Source organism: Trachypithecus francoisi, unplaced genomic scaffold (assembly GCF_009764315.1).
Source record: "Trachypithecus francoisi isolate TF-2019V2 unplaced genomic scaffold, Tfra_2.0 Lachesis_group12, whole genome shotgun sequence".
Lineage (NCBI taxonomy): Eukaryota > Metazoa > Chordata > Mammalia > Primates > Cercopithecidae > Trachypithecus > Trachypithecus francoisi.
This window is the reverse complement of record NW_022681457.1, coordinates 112,460,823-112,476,601: the sequence shown is the minus strand read 5'-3', so window position 1 is coordinate 112,476,601 and position 15,779 is coordinate 112,460,823. Positions and strand designations below refer to the sequence as shown.

The 15,779-nt window shown below is 51.6% G+C and overlaps 1 protein-coding gene across 9 annotated transcripts in view; it reads left to right on the top strand.

The window, feature by feature from the left end:
* MFN2 (mitofusin 2) overlaps positions 1 to 14,830 on the top strand; it is a 31,738-nt gene extending 16,908 nt beyond the window's left edge. For 7 of the 9 annotated variants that reach the window (XM_033228323.1, XM_033228325.1, XM_033228324.1 and 4 more), the window contains 13 exons: positions 1,627 to 1,735; positions 1,841 to 1,948; positions 3,929 to 4,082; positions 4,298 to 4,365; positions 4,511 to 4,632; positions 6,850 to 6,976; positions 7,365 to 7,469; positions 7,684 to 7,786; positions 8,565 to 8,785; positions 9,375 to 9,530; positions 9,907 to 10,103; positions 10,931 to 11,065; positions 12,853 to 14,584. In XM_033228323.1, the coding sequence (XP_033084214.1) occupies positions 1,627 to 1,735; positions 1,841 to 1,948; positions 3,929 to 4,082; positions 4,298 to 4,365; positions 4,511 to 4,632; positions 6,850 to 6,976; positions 7,365 to 7,469; positions 7,684 to 7,786; positions 8,565 to 8,785; positions 9,375 to 9,530; positions 9,907 to 10,103; positions 10,931 to 11,065; positions 12,853 to 12,922 (1,675 nt within the window). In that variant the 3' untranslated portion in view covers positions 12,923 to 14,584. Of the gene's footprint in view, positions 1 to 1,626; positions 1,736 to 1,840; positions 1,949 to 3,928; positions 4,083 to 4,297; positions 4,366 to 4,510; positions 4,633 to 6,849; positions 6,977 to 7,364; positions 7,470 to 7,683; positions 7,787 to 8,564; positions 8,786 to 9,374; positions 9,531 to 9,906; positions 10,104 to 10,930; positions 11,066 to 12,852 lie in introns of all 9 variants that reach the window. The other 2 variants (XM_033228322.1, XM_033228326.1) reach the window with 2 other exon arrangements.
* The last annotated feature ends 949 nt before the right edge of the window (positions 14,831 to 15,779 follow it).

Here is a 15,779-nt window from a genome sequence, read left to right as displayed (position 1 = left end):
CACCTTCACCTTAATTGTGTATCTTTTTTTTTTTTTTTTTTTTTTTGAGACGGAGTCTCGCTCTGTCGCCCAGGCTGGAGTGCAATGGCCGGATCTCAGCTCAGTGCAAGCTCCGCCTCCCGGGCGCCCGGGCGCCATTTTTTTTTTTTTTTTTTAGACGGAGTGTCACTCTGTCGCCCAGGCTGGACTGCAGTGGCACAGCTCACTGCAACCTCCGCCTCCCGGGTTCAAGCGATTCTCCTGCCTCAGCCTCTGGAGTAGCTGGGATTACAGGCACCTGCCATCATGCCTGGCTAATTTTTGTATTTTTTTTTTTTTTGAGACGGAGTCTCGCTCTGTCACCCAGGCTGGAGTGCAGTGGCCGGATCTCAGCTCACTGCAAGCTCCGCCTCCTGGGTTCCCACCATTCTCCTGCCTCAGCCTCCTGAGTAGCTGGGACTACAGGCGCCTGCCACCTCGCCCGGCTAGTTTTTTATATTTTTTAGTAGAGACGGGGTTTCACCGTGTTAGCCAGGATGGTCTCGATCTCCTGACCTCGTGATCCGCCCGTCTTGGCCTCCCAAAGTGCTGGGATTACAGGCTTGAGCCACCGCGCCCGGCCAAGTTTTGTATTTTTAATAGAGACGGGGTTTCACCATATTGGCCTGGTTGGTCTCGAACTGCTGACTTCGTGATCCACCTGCCTCGGCCTCCCAAAGTGCTGGGATTACAGGCGTGAGCCATTGCGCCCGTCCTGGTATATCATCTTTAAAGTAGAATTACAAGTAATTCTGTTTTTATAAAAGCAATAGATGTATGTGTTTTTTAAAAACACTCATTTCCGCCACGCATGGTGGTTCATACCTGTAATCCTAGCGCTTTGGGAGGCTGAGGTGGACAGATCAGGAGGTCAAGTGATTGAGACCAGCCTGACCAACGTGGTGGAACACCGTCTCTATAAAAATACAAAAAAATTAGCTGGGCATGGTGGTGCGTGCCTGTAGTGCTAGCTACTTGGGAAGCTGAGGCAGGAGGATCGCTTGAACCCGGGAGGCAGAGATTGCAGTGAGCTGAGATCTTGCCATTGCACTGCAGCCCGGGTGACAGAGCAAGACTCCATCTCAAAAAACTAAACAAGGCCGGGCGCAGTGGCTCACGCCTGTAATCCCAGCACTTTGGGAGACCGAGGCGGGTGGATCACGAGGTCAGGAGATCGAGACCATCCTGGCTAACATGGTGAAACCCCGTCTCTACTAAAAATGCAAAAAATTAGCCTGGTGTGGTGGTGGGCGCCTGTAGTCCCAGCTACTTGGGAGGCTGAGGCAGGAGAATGGTATGAACCCGGGAGGCGGAGCTTGCAGTGAGCCGAGATCGTGCTGCTGCACTCCAGCCTGGGCGACTGAGCGAGACTCCGTCTCAAAAAAACAAAAAAACAAAAAAAAAACCAAAACACTCATTTCCAGGCAATCTGGAAGGCTAGGAAATGGAAAGTAAAAATCGGTTAATGAGGGCCGGTCCTGATTTCTCTCCCCTCGCTGGCTTTCTCCTCCATGACCTGCCTGCCTCACAAGTCCCAGGTCTGTTCTCAGCAGGGAGAATAGGGCTCCTGCTCTGCCTGATGATTTGGTTTACTCCTGTCACCTTTAGCCCTGGTATTGATGTCACCACAGAGCTGGACAGCTGGATTGACAAGTTTTGCCTGGATGCTGATGTGTTTGTGCTGGTGGCCAACTCAGAGTCCACCCTGATGCAGACGGTAACTCCTCTGCCTTCTCCCAAGCTCCCACACCCCCTGGGCAGGCAGCTGATGGGCCCTTGGCTGTCAGGCTCCTGCTCCATCGAGGTCTTACCCTTTGTCTAGGAAAAGCACTTCTTCCACAAGGTGAGTGAGCGTCTCTCCCGGCCGAACATCTTCATCCTGAACAACCGCTGGGATGCATCCGCCTCAGAGCCTGAGTACATGGAGGAGGTTAGTGCCTCTGTTTGGCAGTTTGGGGAGTGCCACCCTGAGGGAGCTCTGCCTGCCACTAGGGCCACTTCATGCCCTCCTGGATCTAGTGACTTCCCTGAATTAACTTTATTGCCAAATAATTCTCCAAATACTCTTCTATGGTATCTTCTGGTGGCTTTTCCCCTCTGCCATCCACTTTGCTGGACGCACCCTCTCTTCAAGCCACTCTCCCCTATGCTTAAAAAGGATCCCTGCAGCATTAGTGCATCTTCGGGGCCAGTGCTCAGTTTGGTTTCTGAGGAATTAGTATGGAACAGGCTCAGCTCTAGGGAGGCCTCTGTGAAAGAGGCTGGAAAGAGGAATGGAGAATACTGATTCTAACTGGTGACTCACAACTCTTAGCTGTTTACTTATTTATTTAGAGACTGGGTTATGAGGCTGCCTAATTTTTGTATTTTTGGTAGAGGCGGGGTTTTGCCATGTTGCCCACTCTGGTTTTGAACTCCACAGCTCAAGCGATCCACCCACATCAGCCCCCCAAAGTTCTGGGATTACAGGCATGAGCCACCGCACCTGGCCTCACAACTCTAAATATGTGAAATGAAAGACAAACTGGACATGGTGGTGCACACCTATAGGCTGAGAGAGGATCCCTTGAGACCAGGAATTTGAAACCACCCTGGGCGACATAGTACAACGCTGTCTCCAAAAAAATAAAGGGTAATAAGATTGATAATATGGGATGATAAAACATGCAGTTGCAGTCAATAGGCTGGAGTCCAAAATCTTTTTTTTTTTTTGAGATGGAGTTTTGCTCGTCACCCAGGCTGGAGTGCAATGGCACAATCTCGGCTCACTGCAACCTCCACCTCCTGGGTTCAAGCAATTCTCCTGCCTCAGCCTCCCGAGTAGCTGGGATTACAGGCATCTGCCATCACGCCTGGCTAATGTTTGTATTTTTAATAGAGATGGGATTTCACCATGTTGGCCAGGCTGGTCTCGAACTCCTGACCTTAGATAATCCGCCCGCCTTGGCCTCCCAAAGTGCCAGGATTACAGGCATGAGCCACTGTGCCCGGCCCAGAGTCCAAATTCTGACTGACACTAGGCAGGCAGTGTGACTTTGGCAGATCCCTTGACCCTTCTGGTAAATCCAGTTTCCTCACCAGTGTGATAAATAGACTTGTTGAGAGGATGAAATCTGTCAAAAACACCTGACACATGGTAGGTGTCTACAAGAAGCTGTTGTCACATTTTATCAGTAGAACCCCAGGTGTCAGAGCCAGGAGGGATTTTCTAGTGATGCCCACTCTTTTTGTAAACAATGCCCCAGGAGGACACGGCTTGTCAGAGTATAGCTCCCAGATTTAGGTTTCTTGACCCCAGGGTTCCTTTCCTTCCAGGGCACAAAAGTGAGGCACTATATAAACTTAACAAGAGGCAGTCTAGGGCACGTTTAAGCATTTCTGCTTGTATATGCATAAAATATCTTTGGCAGGCTCTACGCCAAGTAACCCCCACACATTGGTCTGGGAAACTTGGTGGTTAGAGAGCAGAATAGTGGGAGACATTGCGCTGTGTATGTGTTTGTGCCTTGGGCTGTTGAGCCATGTGAATATGTTGCCTATTCTTTTTTTTCTCACTCTGTTGCCCAGGCTGGAGTGCAGTGGCGCTATTTTGGCTCACTGCAACCTCCGTCTCCAAGTTCAAGCGATTCTCCTGCCTCAGCCTCCTGAGTAGCTGGGGTTACAGGCACCCGCCACCATGCGTGGCTGATTTTTTTGTGTTTTTAGTAGAGACAGGGTTTCACCATGTTGGCCAGGCTGGTCTTGAACTCCTGACCTCAATGATCCACCTGCTGTGGCCTCCCAAAGTGCTGGGATTACAGGCGTGAGCCACCATGCCCAGCCTCTTATGACCTATTCTTTTAATGAAAGAGGCAGGTGGGGGCTGTGGGGCCACCTGCACCCACTCTGGACACATTTGTTTGGGCTCCAGGTGCGGCGGCAGCACATGGAGCGTTGTACCAGCTTCCTAGTGGATGAGCTGGGTGTGGTGGATCGATCCCAGGCCGGGGACCGCATCTTCTTTGTGTCTGCTAAGGAGGTGCTCAACGCCAGGATTCAGAAAGCCCAGGGCATGCCCGAAGGAGGTAATGATGAGAACAGATGTCCTTCTTTTCCCTGATGTTTGAGACATTTTGTCTCATGCTGAGTCTGTCAGTAGAAAATCCTTCTGAGAAGGGGCTGCTTAGAAGAGCAGAGTGAGAGGCTCTTACTCTTCAGCCAGTGGCTTGGTTTCTGGGGATTTCATGGTTTTCCTCTGCTGCCAAGTTGTTTCTGGGCTAATGCAGTACAATTCTCCTAGGGGGCGCTCTCGCAGAAGGCTTTCAAGTGAGGATGTTTGAGTTTCAGAATTTTGAGAGGAGGTTTGAGGTGAGTCCTTTGATTCTGGTATATGGTGATTCTGTGCCTCCCCAGCTCCCACTGGCTGTGTCCCTGGCAGTGAAAGCCAGAGTCTGGCCCTTGGCTGTAGGCCCCTGGTGGCTCCCACCGCCCTCTGTGCCTTTGTGTGTTCCAGGAGTGCATCTCCCAGTCTGCAGTGAAGACCAAGTTTGAGCAGCACACGGTCCGGGCCAAGCAGATTGCAGAGGCGGTTCGACTCATCATGGACTCGCTGCACGTGGCGGCTCGGGAGCAGCAGTAAGAGTCCAAGACTGCAGATAGGTGGAGAGGGCTGCCGAGATGAGGTTGTTCCACCCCTGCCTTGGGCAGTTATGACACGCCTTGATGGCAGGGCTGAGTCTCTGGGCTCCCATCCAGGGCCCTTTGCCTGGCCACCAGACCATGTTAGAGCCACATAGACAGCCTGGTGAGGAGGGCGGCTGGGTGCTTCATCACCCCACCTAGTCTGTGCAGCACGAGTCCCTGTGTTGGAGGCCTTGGCCCATGCCCTGCTGAGCTCTGCAGCCATCTCAGAGCCTGAACACATTTTAAAAAACAACATTCCAGCCAGGTGCAGTGGCTCACACCTGTGATCTCAACACTTTGAGAGACCAAGGCAAGAGGACTGCTTGAGGCCAGGAGTTTTGAGTCCAGCCCAGATAACATAGTAAGACCCCATCTCTACAAAAATTTTAAAAATCAGCTGGGCATGGTGGCTGCACACCTGTAGTTCCAGCTATTTTGGGAGGCTGAGGCAGGAGGATCACTTGAGCCCAGGAGTTCAAGGTTCCAGTGAGCTGTGATTGCACCATTGCACTCCAGCCTGGGCAACAGAGTGAGACCCTGTCACTAAAGAATAATATGAAAGCATCTTGCTTCTATCACACAGAATTGACTTTCTCAATTGTTTATTTTGTTTATTTATTTATTTTTGAGACGTAGTCTCGCTCTGTCGCCCAGGCTGGAGTGCAATAGCGCGATCTCGGCTCACTGCAAGCTCTGCCTCTCAGATTCACGCCATTCTCCTGCCTCAACCTCGCGAGTAGCTGGGACTGCAGGTGCCCATCACCACGCCCAGCTAATTTTTTGTATTTTTTTAGGAGAGACGGGGTTTCACCGTGTTAGCCGGAATGGTCTGTTGACCTTGTGATCCACCTACCTTGGCCTCCCAGAGTGCTGGGATTACAGGCGTGAGCCACCGCACCGGGCCTCAATTGTTTATATTAAGTTAAAATTTTAAAAAGTTAAGTTCCCTTTTGATTCTTTTGCACTTGTCCCAGTGTCACTCTGCCCAGAGGCACCATAATCATGAATTTACATTGTTCTATCACCCATTCAAACAGTACTTTTATATAAATGCTGAAGAATATGTCAGGTTTTTACATGCTTCAGACGTACAGATGTGACATCACACTGTCACTGTACCTGGCTTTACTTTCTACTCAACATCGTTTTTCCCTTTATCCTTGTTAGTATGTGTAGTTTGAGTTTATGAATAGGAACTGCTGTAGTATATTCCGTTGTGAATATGCCTTATTTTCCTATGAAGGGAATTTTAGATTTCTTTTTTGCTATTGGAAACCTTACTGCAGTGGACATGTGTTCGCGTGTCCCCTTGTGCACCTTTGTAAGAGTCTTCCTGGGGTGAATTCCTAGGGGTGTGGCGAGTCTGTTTTAGGGTACACGTGTTTCCAGTTTTAGTCAGTTTTACTTGATTGCTCTCCAGAACAGCCGTACCCATTCGTTGCATGACCAGTACTGTCCATAGGCCTTCCATTTCCTCAGCTCTCACCAGAACTTCAGGCCTGGTCATTTTTGCCAGGCCTTGGTAGAAAATTGTGCCTTTAAAAATTTCATTTCCGACTGGGCATGGTGGCTCACGCCTGTAATCCCAACACTGTGGGAGGCCAAGGCGGACGGATCACCTGAGGTCAGAAGTTCAAGACGAGCCTGACCAACATGGAGAAACTCTCTCTCTGCTAAAATTACAAAATTAGCTGGGCGTGGTGGCACATGCCTGTAATCCCAGCTACTCAGGAGGCTGAAGCAGGAGAATTGCTTGAACCCGGGAGGCGGAGGTTGCAGTGAGTGGAGATTGCGCCATTGCACTCCAGCCTGGGCAACAAGAGTGAAACTCCCATCTCAAAAAAAAAAAAAAAAAATTCATTTCTGTGATTACTAGTGAGGTTGAGCTTTCTTCCCTATGTTAATTGGCAGAATTTGTTTAAACCCCTTTACAACGCCCTCCCTGCTCTGTCCCCACTGCCTGTCCCACATGGAAGACTGAGGAGTGCATGGTTGGCTGTGGGGCTCCCTTCTTACCTGGGAAGGGGAAAGCTCACGCCCCTGGGTGTGTATGTGCAGCCCTGCCAGGCAAGAGAGCGGGCGAGGCGGCCTGGGCTTTCTGGTATCCCCTCTTGCTCCTCTGCTTAGTCAGACAGGAACATGGATTTCTCACTGGTTCTCTGCTTTCAGGGTTTACTGCGAGGAAATGCGTGAAGAGCGGCAAGACCGACTGAAATTTATTGACAAACAGCTGGAGCTCTTGGCTCAAGACTATAAGCTGCGAATTAAGCAGATTACGGAGGAAGTGGAGAGGCAGGTGAGAAATGAGGAGGAAGCATTCTGGGGAGATTTGGACTCCCGAATAGAGTCCGGAAGAAAGCAGACCTCCTCTTAGGGACTTCCCAGCCTTCCAGAAGGAAGTTGTGGCCCTGCTTCAAGAATACAGAGCTTCCCTTTGGGTTCCGTTGTTGGGTTGTGTGATGCTGGGCATGTTCCCCTTCCTCTGGACCTCCACAGATCACGTGAGCGTTTGGTCAGCCAGTTTCCCAGGCCCTCTCACCTCAGAGGCTTTAACTCCATAGAGGAGCTGAGGAGGCTGCTGGGTTGAGAAGAAAGATATGCCGTCTGCTGGGATCTCCCCTGGTGCTGCAGGACTGAACTTTGGTCTTCCTTGATACTTAACAGTGTGCTTCCTTTTGCTGTAGGTGTCAACTGCGATGGCCGAGGAGATCAGGCGCCTCTCTGTGCTGGTGGATGATTACCAGATGGACTTCCACCCTTCTCCAGTAGTCCTCAAAGTTTATAAGAATGTGAGTCATGGAGCAACAGGTCCTCTTGGCAGGAGGCCCCCAAAAGTGATTCAGCCCCTACTGGTCTGGGTCAGGGCCCCCCAGCAGTGAAAGTGGAAGCCACAGAGACAAGGCCCAGGCTTCCGTCAGCTTTCTGGGGTCACCTGGTGGATGTGGCCTGAAGGGAATTTTGATGGACGTGCTTCTTCTCTTAACCTTCCTCTTCTGGTGGCAGGAACTGCACCGCCACATAGAGGAAGGACTGGGCCGAAACATGTCCGACCGCTGCTCCACGGCCATCACCAACTCCCTGCAGACCATGCAGCAGGACATGATAGGTCAGTGCCCATAGGGAACTGGGGAGCTGTGGCCTGGGCTGCCCAAAGATCAGATACAGAGGCCAAGCTAAAGAAATCAAGACTTTCCTTATCTGTCACTTTTCATGATGATTCAACTCACTACCTTCAGGTTCTGGGTACATGTTGTGAACTCATTCTTGTTTGGTTTTTGAGACAGAGTCTCATTCTGTAACCCAGGCTGGAGTGCAGTGGCATGATCCTGACTCACGGCAGCCTCCGCCACTTAGGTTCAAGCGATTCTTTTGCTTCAGCCTCCCGAGTAGCTGGGACTACAGGCATGACCACCACGCCTGGCTAATTTTTTTGTATTTTTAGTAGAGATGGGGTTTTGCTATGTTGGCCAGGCTGGTCTCAAATTCCTGACCTCAAGTGATCTATCTACCTTGGCCTCCCAAAGTGCTGGGATTACAGGCATGAGCCACGGGGCCTGGCCTTGTGAACTCATCCTGTACACAGGGTTGGGGAGCCCATCTTGTGCTACTACATGGGTCTATCCTAGGCTGAGAATTGGGCCTGCTCCTATAAGTCTATGTGAGGCAGAAGTGTTAGCAGTATGGCATCTGGGTCCACACTTGCCTGGGGGAGCTGGCCTCAAGTGAGGCATGCTCAGTCTCATGGGCCAACTTGACCGGGGTGTGGTTCCCAGGCAAAGCTGTTCAGCATGCCTGGCAGTAGCTGGTGGAGCCATCTCTAAGGCTTGGTGCTGCTGTGGTGCAGGGCTGAGCTGATAAGCTTTTCCTCCTTTTCTCCCCGATAGATGGCTTGAAACCCCTCCTTCCCGTGTCTGTGCGGAGTCAGATAGATATGCTGGTCCCGCGCCAGTGCTTCTCCCTCAACTATGACCTGAACTGTGACAAGCTGTGTGCTGACTTTCAGGAAGACATTGAGTTCCATTTCTCTCTCGGATGGACCATGCTGGTGAATAGGTTCCTGGGCCCCAAGAACAGCCGTCGGGCCTTGATGGGCTACAATGACCAGGCAAGCAAAGCTCCTCACCTCAGGGGCATCGTGGGGGGTCAGTCTGTACCCCGCCTCCAGACACAGGAACCATTCTGAAACGGGGTAAAGGTCAGCAGCTGTGGTGGTGTGCCCCACCACACAGTACACCACAGTCAGAATTTTTGCTGCTGATTGAGCTGATTTGTTCTAAGCAGTGATATTTGTGAAATGACAGATGCTAGTATTTTTCTCTAATACATATTAAAGTAAGTATGTAACTATTAAAAATAGATGACTTTAAAAATAACCACCCACATACAACTATTTTAAAGTTCAGATTTTAAAAACATTCATCTCTAAACCACTTGAGTTGTCACACGTACTGCCCTCTGTACACATCCCACGCTCGGGGAAGCTGCCAGGCGGGCCAGGATGACTCCTGCTCACATTGTGCACATCCTGTGGTGTTCACCTGAGGGTCTCTGCTACATCTGAGGCTAGTTGTCCTCTTTTTGCCTTTTGGAAATTGAAGAGCCACTCTATGTCCCTGTTCCCCAGACTAGGGCGACACTGAGAGTTCACGTGAATCAAAGACTCACCACGCCCCTCTCATCTTTTCTCTCCTCAGGTTCAGCGTCCTATCCCTCTGACGCCAGCCAACCCCAGCATGCCCCCCCTGCCACAGGGCTCGCTCACCCAGGAGGAGTTCATGGTTTCCATGGTTACTGGCCTGGCCTCCCTGACATCCAGGACCTCCATGGGCATTCTTGTTGTTGGAGGAGTGGTCAGTGACCAGTTCAGCTTGGGAAGGTGGGGGTGGAGGGCAGGTGGGTGGGGCCTGAGGGCTAGGTTCCCGTGGTGGCCCCTGCGTTGGGCCACACTCTACAGTCTACTCTATACTTTCTCCTCTCAGTGACTCTTCACTGTGATGGCATGGGGAGCGCTTACTCCCTCACCAAGTTTCCCTCACTTCCCTCTGGAGATGGTCCCAGCCTTTCTGGCCTCAGTGGGATCAAAGGTGACAATAGAAAGAGGAACTTAAGAGTAGAAACATGAGGGCTCGTTGGCTGGGGCCCTTCAGACGGCCCTGGTAGTGATGGACCCTAAAGGAGGGTGGGCCACGGAGAGGCTGTCCTCCAGGCTGACCATGTGCTCTGCAGGTGTGGAAGGCAGTGGGCTGGCGGCTCATTGCCCTCTCCTTTGGGCTCTATGGCCTCCTCTACGTCTATGAGCGTCTGACCTGGACCACCAAGGCCAAGGAGAGGGCCTTCAAGCGCCAGTTTGTGGAGCATGCCAGTGAGAAGCTGCAGCTCGTCATCAGCTATACTGGATCCAACTGCAGCCACCAAGTCCAGCAGTGAGTGGCCCCATCGGACCCCAGCAGGAGACTTCCTTTAGGCAGGGTCAGCCCCATCTCCCTTCCCCATCTCTCTTCCAACCTGGCCTGGAAGCCACTGGGTCCTGAGCATCATAGACCCTGGGCCTTCAGGTGTGCAGGGCCAGCTTTGAGGCCAGTGATGGGGAGAGGGGTCTCCCAGGGACACTTTTTGTCTTGGGCTGGGACTGGGTAGGCCTCTGGGCCCCTTGGTGAGGAAGAAATGGGAAGGCAAGAAATATTCCTAGTATGAGTTTTAGAGGTTGCCTTGAAGAGCTTGGGCTGTGGATGTAGCTTTGAAGTTTTGAACCCAGCCTGATCTTCGTGCACATCTTAGGTCAGGTGGGAATCTATTGCTTAATCTGCGGTGGTCTGGACGAATATGCTGGCTTCCTTTTTTTGGTTGTGTGTGGCAGACCCTTTGCTCTAGACATTTTGCATCTAATTTATGTATTTCTCTGATTCTTTGAGGTTAATGTTGTTTTCTAGGCATCTCCTTTTTCAAATGGAAGAAACTGAGATTTGAAAAACAGTCGCGTGTTCCCTGCTACTTGGCCGATGAGCAGCAGGGTCAGGATCTCTGCGTGCTGTTGCTTCTCAGGCCGTGGTGATGCCAAGTGTGTTTGGTTGTTATGATTATTCACAGCCTCAGCAGGATGTAGGAGATTCTGCCAAACCAGGGCTGGCTCAGGGCAGAGCTGCTGGCAGGGATATCGACGGGGCCAGCTGCTTTGCACTCTGGGTGGGTTAAGCCACCAGTGGCTTCTTGCTCCACACACCCCAACTGATCCCTTCTCTGTCCTCCCCAGGGAACTGTCTGGGACCTTTGCTCATCTGTGCCAGCAAGTTGACATCACCCGAGAGAACCTGGAGCAGGAAATTGCCGCCATGAACAAGAAAATTGAGGTTCTTGACTCACTTCAGAGCAAAGCAAAGCTGCTCAGGTGAGGCTGGCCTGGGTGGCCAAAGGAGGGTTCCAGGGTGCAGCACAGGCACACTGGGGCTCAGCTGCTGGGCTTGTGTCTTGGGTGTGAACACAAACTGCTCTGGTGGGGATTTAGTTTATTCGTGTTAGATGTGTACCATGGGCCAGGCACAGTGGCCAACACCTGTAATCCCAGCACTTTGGGAGGCCGAGGCAGGTAGATCACCTAAGGTCAGGAGTCTGAGACCAGCCTGGCCAACATGGTGAAACCCTGTGTCTACTAAAAATGCAAAAATTAGCTGGGCGTGGTGGCGTGTGCCTATAATCCCAGCCACTTGGGAGGCTGAAGCAGGAGAATGGCTTGAACCCGGGAGGTGGAGGTTGCAGTGAGCAGAGATTGCGCCATTGCACTCTAGCTAGGGCAACAAGAGCAAAACTCTGTCTCAAAAAAAAAAAAAAAAAATGATGTGTACCACGTACCTCATGGGGGCCAGATGGTGCTGGTGCTGGAGGCTCAACAAGACACATCGTCACTGCTTTCAAGGCACTTGCAGCTGAAGGCATGATGGCATCACAGTACTGCGAGACTGCAGTTCACAGCGCCCTGTGCCGAACCGCAGGGCCTACAGTGCTTTACATGTACTATTTCACTCGGTCTTCCCTATCCCTCCATTTTCTACGTAGAAAAATTGGGGAACTTGTCTGGCATCTCAGAAAATGGCCAGGCTAGGAGGGGAGCCCAGGTGTACTTGGCTCCAGCAGCCCCTGCACTCTGATTCTCCTTACACCTGCCGCTCTTTGGACCCATGAAGAGGCCATAGCCCCCCGTTTGTCCACAGAGAAGCTGGTTACTTGGCTGGGGACTCGCAGAACTGGGATTGAACTCAGATCTCCAGGGAGTCTCTGTGGAGCTTTCATTAACAGTTTGCTGGAAAGAGCATCAGTCTGATGAATCTGGAGTCCTGGGTTCCCTCCAACCACTCATGTTTGGCTCAAGCTCTTAACTCTGCTATGTCTCATTATTTTCATCTGTAAAATGGGAGTAAGATTTCATGACACAGCTGCACGACTGAATGTAAAAGTGCCCTGCAAAAATCCTTGGCCTGCCCAGCTCATGATAGCATCAGCACACGGGGACCCTGCAGAAGTTCTCGGCCTGCCCAGCCCGTGATAACATCAGCACATGGGGACCCTCCACTTCCTGCCCTCACCCCTGACGTCAGAGCCTGCAGGGTGGCAGAGCCAGAGGGGAGATGCATCAGAGGGTGTCAGCTCCAACCGTCACCAGCTCAGTGGGTTTTCCCTGCCCTCGACTGTGCGGATGTGCCCCCCCCCCGCCCCGCCCCCACCTGGGGACAGCTGCTTCCTAGGGACACACTGCTTGCCCTCTGGGGACTCTCAAAAAGGGGGAATGTGGTGGGGGGGAACTGCTGCTTGTCAGCCACAGTGACATGGTTGAACCTGGAAAGGGTCTCCTGTCAGCACCTCAACCCCTTCCTTGGCAGGCAGGGAAACTGAGTTCCTGACAGCTCAGAGACTTGCACATGGTCCTGGTGAAGCAAACACAGGTCTTGAGAATCAGAAAAGCCTGACTTGCAGCTCCCTGGCTTATTAACCATGTGGCCTTGGGAAGTTATTTAACCCCTCTGGGCCTCCTTGTCCCCATCTGTGAAACAGGAATAAATACGATTGTTGGAGGATTACGTAAGGGTGTGTGTCAAGTGTCCTTAGGATGGTGCCTGGTGGGTAGTCCTAATACTGCCTGTCATCAGCTGTCATGGTTACTAAAGAAACATTTCTTTGCAGGAATAAAGCCGGTTGGTTGGACAGTGAGCTCAACATGTTCACACACCAGTACCTGCAGCCCAGCAGATAGTGGGCACCTGAGGCGGAGCCTGCGTGGAGAGGGGCAGTGCTGCCAGCCCTGAGTACCGTGTGGGCTCCCACAGGGGCACGTGTGGCTCCTGCCCCTGGCCACCGCCAAGAGAATGAAGCACCCAGTCTCGTACCATTTTGAGCCCTCCAGCACTAGTTATTTTCCCCCTCCTTTGCCTGCTGTTGCAGGAAGATCTGGCTCATACCCCTAAAGGACACTTTCAATGACAGCTATGGACAGCATGGTACCAAGGAGTTAAGTTGAGGTTTTTTCCAGCTTTCTCGGGTTCATCTGAGTGCTTGATAAGGCCTCGGGATCTCAGCATTGCACAACGCCTCATGGAAGCCTTTGAGGGTATTACGCAGACACCCCCACCTTTCTCCAGCCTGTGCGCACCTGCCCTCCTTGCAGCCCGGCACACCTACAGGTGTAAGGGATGATTGGAGTTTCTTCCCAGAGAGTCTATCCCAGAAGGACTGTGGCTTGTGTTCATCTCGCCTGTTGGCTCAGTGCTTTATCCCATTTGCAGAGCCTCTCAGACACGTGTTGGTGTTGAGGCTCAGTTACCCCTGGGCTTAGGCTGAGGTGGGCCCTGTGCTGTGGCCGAGGCAGCTGGAGGAGTGGGAGTAGCTCAGAGGAGAGGGCTGTTGGATGTATGGGGAGCTGGCAGAGCAGGTGGCAGTCACTGGGACAAGGGGGGCCTTGCCTCTCTTCTCATTATTGTGCTCCCTGCTTTAGTGTCAGTCCTGGACTTGTGCAGGCCTGTTTTGTGTGGATGTGTTCTGGAAGACGGCTTGGTCTAGGTGGTTGAAGGATGTAGTAGAAGGAAGGATGGTGGAAGGTGGGGACCTTGGTAGCTGGCTGAGGAGTGTGGGCCCCACACAAGACAGCTGGAGAATGGGCCGTCCACTTGACCTCGTTCTCAAGGGGCTCATGGGTCTGAGAGCCCCCACCCACTAGGCTTGATTGCATCCCTGTTGTGCTCTTTAAGAGACATGTTTCCACCCCACCCCCCAACCTTGCCCCAAGTGCCCTGGACTAAATTTCCTGCACCAGTGACTGCAGTTGGCCAAGGGACAATGTGGAAAATCCAGTGCCCATCCTTCTACCCTCCCTGATCCCCAGAAACGTCGACTGACCCCCTTATCCTTCTGCTGATGTTGAGTTTTGGGATTGTTGCTCGTTGAAGTGGGGGCAGATGCCTGTCACCAAGGTGTTGACTGTGTGAGAAAAGCAGTTTGGGTGACAAATCCTATGTGGCACAAGTTGGATCACTTCCTCGAAATAAGCAGCACCTCTCCCAAAAAGCAGCCCACAGGGCGGGGGCCCAGCAGCCCAGCCATCACTCATCTTTGAGGAAATTAGTTGGTGGCCACATCACAGGTGATGTCCTGTTCACATACCTGCTTGTACTTAAAACCCTCAGTCTGTCCTGTTGCGTGGGGCAAAGTGATGGACTCTGCCAGGTGGATGTGCTGTGGGTGGGTGTTCCCGGTGTGTGCCGGGCCTGAATGGATAGGGGCCACCTCACAGCATGTCAGGGAAAATCAGTGTCACACAATTCCAGTGGATTTTGTGCTCTTTTTGGGGAAAAAAAAAAAATTATTTAGCATAAACATGAATTTTTTTTTCAATGTAGCCCCTGGGGAATGAATGAAATTTTGAGCTTCTTCAATAAGTAAAATTAAATTAAGACCACTGAGGGAGAGACCCTTTCTGAAAGAAGTCTGGCCAAAGGCACGTAATGCTGCTGACATTGTTCTGTTTTTACGTTCATTTGCTGGAGCGCAAGACGTGCTGACACAGTGAGTTTTCTCTGATGTATTTAAGGTGATGTATTTGCCTGAGTTACTCCTGTATCATTCTCATAATATTGGAAACTAAAATAAAACCTAGTTGGAAATCCTTTGTGAGATCTCCATCTTTTCGGGTTCTTGTACAAACTCCTCTTTGACATGGCCAGCTGTGTTCTGAAGTGACCAAAACTATAGTTCCCACTATAATGTGGCTCCTTATTCTCAGAAGGAATTTGATACTCTCAAAAGAACAAATGGTGTAACTGATCTTTAAGGATCAGGAAATTGAGACTGATTTCTTTATAGATTTCTCTGTAACTCTAGACCATTTTTTCACTTAAAAAGTAAATGACTCACTGTTCCATCCTGCTTTGCCTCTGAGAATTTGGTTGCGACCATTCTTTTTTTTTTTTTTTTTTTTGAGATGGAGTCACGCTCTGTCGCCCAGGCTGGAGTGCTGGAGTGCGGTGGCATGATCTCAGCTCACTGCAGTCTCCGCCTCCTGGGTTCAGGCAGTTCTCTGCCTCAGCTTCCCAAGTGGCTGGGATTACAGGCGCCTGCCACCACACCCGGCTAATTTTGGTATTTTAGTAGAGATGGGGTTTCACCATCTTGGCCGTGCTGGTCTGGAACTCCTGACCTTGTGATCTACCCGCCTTGGCCTCCCAAAGTGCTGGGATTACAGGCATGAGCCATCACGCCCGGCCTTTTTCTTTTGTTTAAGGGTCCTCAGGAGTAGATTACGGGGGTGGCTAGTCAGTTTCCCCACCCCTACAGCTGTCCTCTCGGCTCTGGTTGCCGCCCAGCGGCTGCCCTGCTCTCCCACAGAGGCCACAGCTCAGCTGATAGCAACCTCATCCTTCCAGATTCCCAGGCCACACACTTGGGGCATCACCCATGAGTCTGCAGTCACACGTGCTGCACCTAATCTATCACCTGCTGTCTTCCAAGTCTATTAACCCTGCCCAGTTCCTCGCCTCCATCACAACCATCAGCCCGGATCCAGGTTCCTGCTCCTGCCTTGGCCCCGCCTATCCTTGCCATCCTGTGGCTGTTTCAAG